Below are 6,545 nucleotides of genomic sequence, written 5' to 3' on the forward strand. Positions count from 1 at the left end.
CTGAGAGATGGACAGCTACTCGAACGTAATATAAACAGGGCAGACAAGGATAAAAATGAAATCATATCAATATAAGAAAATAGAAATCATATCAATGCGAAAACAGAAATTATGTGAACACCGAACTCACAATAGATATGTGTCCCCTTCTCACACACAGGAGTCCCAAAGAGGGACAGGTCAGCCGAAATTGCCTAGGCAGAAGGCGACATCTTAAACACTTAATGCAACAACAACATGCATACCGTCGTACAACATACGATACGTATACATCTGTTGCTACATCTCCGAGGACGTATTCAAAGGTAGTTGATCTATCGTGGACTTCTGTCGTTCGATAAAGTCTTTTATTGACGTTTATTATTGTAGAGTCTTTATCAGTACAAACTGCACATTCGGGGACTATTAAAGCAATCAATATTTAACAAGCGCGGCTTCAACACGGCTCCCTGTGTAGCGAGAGTTAGTTACGGGGTGAAATGGTCAAGTTGTACTTGAACAGTTTGATGAAGTTCACCTTTAACCGCACTTTAATCAATAAATGAATCTGGATTGTCCTCTAATTAATGCACTTGTCACCTTCACTGACCTTAATTGCCTTAAACTATAATCCTTCAAATCACACGATGGCATTTTCCGACAGAAACAATACTGTCATAATTAAACAAAAGACAAATATAAATGTTGTTCCCAATCACAAAGAAAACAGACTGCTACTATGTAGAATTAATCGCCGCACTTAAACACAGCCGTTTATACAGCGAAATTGTCGTAACAACCGTGTTCGGCTAATGACGGGGGATTAATGACCTTTAATTACCACCATGAGTGTGACGTAAAAGCCTCATACCCTGTACTGATTTATTCTTTGTCTAACTGGTATAAAGGCAGACCAGGTATGGTGCAGTTCTACACCTGCAACGCCATTGCCTCGCTCAGTCGGGAATGAATATGAATCGGGTCTGACGTTGCCTGTTCAGCGACCAATCGGAAGGCAGAAGCTGACAAGGGACAGGGTGTATTTCACACACACTAAGCACCGAGGTAGGTAACTTACGTTTTACACCTCCAAACTTCATTTTTGTGATATATTTTCTGTAAATATGTACAATTTGCTCCACGCTCGCCCCTTATGATTTTTCATAATCTCTAGAACAGCGCTCTTTTCATGTTATCCAAGAAATATTTAGTCGGCTGTCAAACTGTCTTCTTTGTTTCCTAAACAGGGAGGGGCTGGCATGGAATTTGTGTTATATGATCCAAGCAGATTTTCCAGGCATTTACAGGGGCAAAGTTGGGAGCAAGTGTGTTAAATGAATATTAGTATACAATGGCAACTGTGCAGATAGGAAACCCCGACTGGAAGTGCCCAGTTGTCATCTCACGAGAACAGTGTTCCCTATACGTAGCGTGCATCAGACGGCCATGTTTAATCCAAATGAAAAATCAACATATTTTGAAGAAATTCCGGGCTAGGATACCCTGTGACATATCGGAAACCTTCTGGAAATGAAATTATTGAAATAGGATATCAAAAATTAAGGGATTTTACCGTCAGATATCGATGTTAATGTGTCATCGTATTTCATTGTTGTTTATGACATCACCGTCTGCTGACTTGCATAAAACTCAAGATGTACTATGCTACTGAAGTGTGTCGACTGCTTGAAATATTCGGTCCCCGCACTTACAGTCGACAAACGCACACGAGGTACATATATTCTATTTTTTTGCCCCGGTCTAAAACATTGATGATGTCTAACATGGACGCGTCTCTAGACTGACAAGTGAAGACTTGCCTCAGCCGTACGCTCCCCCAAGTTTAAAATAGGTCATGAAGTGTACGCAAGTGTAGAAAAGGTATCTCTCGGCTAATTTTGAGGCTGGGTGTTTTTTTGTTGAAAACGCGCGTATTGAAGTACAGCAGCGCGGTAAATTTAAAATATTTCTCAGACTGTTTACATTCATTTATTTCATCGTCAGCTAATTTGTTCCGAAGTTAAATCCGTTATACATACCACTAATGTCAACAGTCCCACGTAACGGTGAACAGTTTGTATTTGTCTGGGTCTTATACCAAGGAAATCGAAACAGTTACAAGAAAGCGAAACGGTTGTCGAAGATTACTAACGCTGTCTTTTAGCATTCTGTTCTCATGACTGAATTCGTTTTCAAACAGTTTGTGTGTGTGCGCGTGTGTGTGGGTGTGTATGATGAAATATATCGAACTAGAACCTATTTCTGTGTGGAAGGTGTACATGGTGATTTTAAAGGTTAAAACCCGTGTTCCGTGGTTACTGGTATACCGCAATGGCCTACCGTAATCCCCTACACTGAGTTAATACACCGTTTCCTTGCCCACACTCAATAACGACGGACCTGCTTGTGTTTAATCTCCATCAGGCGGCCGTTATTGTGTTTTATAACTTGTTTGTAGCACGTGTGGCGATGAACGAAGCCACGACAGGAATGTATGACAATGTGTAGATATATCATCTATTGTGCCCGCCTCGTGGGGTCATCATGGCTATCTGTATGATCTAAATCGCGCCCGGGGCACCCACCCTCCCCCACTTCCTTCCGGCGACACTACTTCACATCAGTATCAGCTTTCAATGACGTGTCATTGTTGAGTCACATACTTTCCTATAGCGTGTTAGTTGTGAACAGAAGTCGTATACAGTATATGAAAAATAAACTGCAGAGCAAAAGAAAGTTTACATCCATCTTTTGACCAAGGCCGTAGTTAACTTTTTTTGACAGGGGTGGTGGGGGTGGTGGGGGTGGGGGGCAAATATTTGTTCAAGTATCACTTGTCCCCAACTTCATTCAAATAAAACTATTTTCTATAAAAAAAATCCAACTGCTCCCCCCCAGCCTCGCATCTGTCTGGGACCTCAACAACATACATCCAAACAAGAGAACGGTTAGACTGTAAGGGGAAAGGGGAAGTAACTCTCATCAACGGGTGACAGCACCGGGCAAAGCCTTCATCCACCGCGGGGATAGTCCTGCTCTGCAACCCCTTCTTTTGGCCACTACTTTTTTCATATACAACAGTAACAAAAAAAAACAACCATGGTAACACCGGAAATATACATGTAAGGCTCTATTAAGGCTCCTGTATAGTAAAGACCTCGATGCTTTATGCCCGAGTTCTATGACGGACACACGTTGGCTGCATTATCAGCCGAATAAGTACAACACAGGTTATCACCAGAGGGAGGCTCTAAATTCTTTGTGATCATGAATTAAAGTGTATTTCTTATTTGGGGCGGAAAATCCATTTCGAGGACTCCTTGACACTTAAATTTGATAGTATATTCTATCTCCATTTTGGGTGTGACATTAAGGGAGATGGTTCAATAGATATACAACTTCCTTCTTACATGACTGCGCCGTGTCGGTGTAGATATCAACACATCGCTTGTTTTATAACAGTGTAATTATCTCCCTTGTTCACCATACCAACTTCTAAATACGACTTACAGAACACACTTTTCTACTTGGAGAGTGTTATTTTTCAAAATATCACTCCGACTTAGAAAAATCCATGTCTGCTCCATTTTAAACAAATTAGCTGTTCGATGTCCAAAGAAATATGTTATTAAAGAGCATAATCAATTCCATGATGTCTAGTAATTAAAAGGCGTAAGTTTGTTTAAAGAACGCTGTACCCATTTTTAATAAATATACAAATAATACTTAAAGACAACATACACAGGTCTTGCCTTAAAGGTGAATAGTTGTGAGTAGGACCGAAAAAACGAAATTTATAGGTAAATCCTATTATTATTTATAAAAAAAACAAACAATGTTATTCTGACCTGCAGTGTTCAATCACAGTGGACAGATTGAAGCTTATATCACATGCCTGGAAGCAGATTCGACGTCAAGCTGCGTTAGCCCTCAAAGGTGATTCAAGCTGCAGTAAAAGCTATTGCATGCTATGAGATCAACAACTATATTTTAGAAGCGCTTCAAGTTGCCCCTGGAAACCGTTTTTGTAAATTACTTTATAGCAGGCTTTTGTTTTTATGAATTTATATGGGAACAGACGTAACTTTATTGGAGTTGATAGTATCGCGTAGACGGGTTCAGTTGCATAGGCGAATGATCTTTTTTTACGATGCGACTTTCTCGCATCCTCCTCTTCCGACCTCGCTTTCACTCATCCTTTTTTTCAGCTTCAACGACTACATTTCCGTGAACTACGTTGTCACCGTCGCAAAAGCAAGATGTCCATCGACATTGTTGATCTGGAGGACATAGTGACCACATTCTTCTTTGAGGAGTGGATGGAGGACAAGAAGAAGAAAGACGCTGACCGCGAGAGTGTTGAGATCAAATGGGACCGCGTTCGGTTCACCCACTCCCCGGCGAAGTACGTTAAGGATGAAGAGGAGAAGAACGGTGATGAGGAGGGGGAGAACGGCGAAGATGCCGACCCGGAGAAGAGGATTGCGAAAGGTGGGAATCCCAACGCTCACGTGATATTTACTGCGTTTTTTGCGAACAATACTGAGGCCGAACAAGTTCACACGTTAACGACGGAACGTCGGACAAAGTCTACGTGCACTGTCTCGTTATCTAAAGCATACACATTGGGAGCATCGGTGAACATTCGGATCACACCTCCTAACCCTATTGTTGAAGCAAACGCCGGATTTAAAGCCGAGATGTCGAAAATGAAGGGTTTGAGTGAGACTGTGGAGAAGGAGCTGACGTGGTCAGTCAACAGTCAGATCAAGATCCCCAAGAAGTCCCGGACACGAGTGGACCTGGTCATTAAGGAGGAGGAGTATGATGGGCGCTTCACCATGGACACCAAGATCGAGGGGAACGTCATCATCACGGCGTGGACCAAGAACAGGGATAAGCACGTGAGCTCTGCTAACATCAAAGTAGCCAGTATCTTCGCAAAGAACAAATACTTTAAAGTGGACAAACCCAAGAACGCGGCGGTCTTCGTCACCCAGGGAAACTGTAAATGTCGCTTCGGAATTGAGCAGAATATGGAACAGACGGAACTCCCGCTCTTAAAATGAATGACCTTGGCTTTTATAGATGCCCAAGTGCTGTGTTTATGCAATGGATGCTACATCTCACCGGTCATCGTGAGTATGTATTAACTATGAGAAGCAGCGAAGGTCCGTGAGTGATTCAAGCTAGGACAATGATGGACAGGACACATTTCATAATGTAGTGTTTTTATATATTTCATCGAGCATTGGTGCTTCAGTTATTATATTTTTATTTACATATATATATGGATATAGACTCCACGTCAACATCAAACTTGTGATGGTGTAACGTCCAAGTATTGCGTCAAGGAATTCCTTCTGTGGGCAATATCCGCTGCAGTATACTCCCCAGGACGCTGAAAATGCTATTTGAGTGATCACTGATCCTTTGATCATGCGCATTGAAGGCAGCCCCCGCGATGCGCAGGCTTGTGTATTGTAGCGGAGTAATACGATCACTATCATAGGAGTATAGTAATCATTCTTTGCCACCATGCAAGTGTTCCCTTATCGAGGATGTGAGATGTGGCAATGCACGTGTTCGTCTCGCACGTCCAGTAGCCACGCCGCTATTAAATCATCACCCGTCATGTCATACAGCATATTCGTTTTCAGGTTGTAGTCTTCTTTAATGATTGCTTGCTTCGAGTCTCTGTTATAGTTTAGCATGAACTATGAATTACGCAAAAAGAACTTTGATTATTTTTGTTTGCGAACGCTCGCGAAATAGTTCATGTCAAAATCACAAAAGAAGCGTCGTAAACGGATGCAAGTTTTTTCAAAGGGAGGTAACTCTGATTTCTACAATGGTGAGGGTTAGTCTCAAAAGTGAACCGGAATGTTTTCAGTTCGGGGGAAATCGATGAAGGCTTTCATGAACTTTATCTGTGATATGTACAAATACATTTCATCTGTTTGTGTTCATTCTCTGGTTCGTAATATCGTTTGGATCATTGAAGTTTTACTCATTTCTTTGGTCAATATTTCCTCCTGCCAGTCACAACGATAAAGAGTCACCATATGGCTGTAATACTGTAATATGTGACTTCACATTTGAACTCACTGCGACATGACCCACACTGCTTTTCAGAAAAAAGAATAATTTTTATTTCTTAGCCAAAGAATTGTTTTACATGAATGTTATTAACCTGCTTAAGGAAAATGTGAATAAATTATTATTATTATTATTATTATTATTATTATTATTATTGTTGTTGTTATTATTATTATTATTATTATTATTATTATTATTATTATTTCTTTCCTAAAACATCACTCCTGAGAGTAGGCGAATCGGATTGAACGTTATATACACCTGCGCCTTTTCAATACACCATGGACATTTATTACGTCTGAGTATATGTGAAGCACATGCAGCATAAATTGAGCGACAAAAGACCGCCTCCGTGGTCTAGTGGTAGAGCGTCCGCCAGGAGAGCGGAAGGTCCGGGGTTCGATTCCCGGTCGCGTCATACAAAAAAACTTGTTGTTACCCTGTCTGGCGCTCGGTACTAAGGGGCT

The 6,545-nt window shown here is 41.3% G+C and overlaps 1 protein-coding gene across 1 annotated transcript; it reads left to right on the top strand.

Moving 5' to 3' along the window:
- Positions 1-935: 935 nt before the first annotated feature.
- LOC139478661 (uncharacterized) lies at positions 936-6,211 on the top strand. Its single transcript, XM_071261225.1, has 2 exons — positions 936-1,044; positions 4,188-6,211. The coding sequence occupies exon 2, from the start codon at positions 4,239-4,241 to the stop codon at positions 5,046-5,048; it is 810 nt and encodes a 269-aa protein (XP_071117326.1). The 5' UTR covers positions 936-1,044; positions 4,188-4,238; the 3' UTR covers positions 5,049-6,211.
- Positions 6,212-6,545: the final 334 nt, after the last annotated feature.

This window comes from Haliotis cracherodii, unplaced genomic scaffold, assembly GCF_022045235.1.
Source record: "Haliotis cracherodii isolate W230 unplaced genomic scaffold, xgHalCrac1.p SCAF_4, whole genome shotgun sequence".
In the NCBI taxonomy this organism is placed as follows: Eukaryota; Metazoa; Mollusca; class Gastropoda; order Lepetellida; family Haliotidae; genus Haliotis; species Haliotis cracherodii.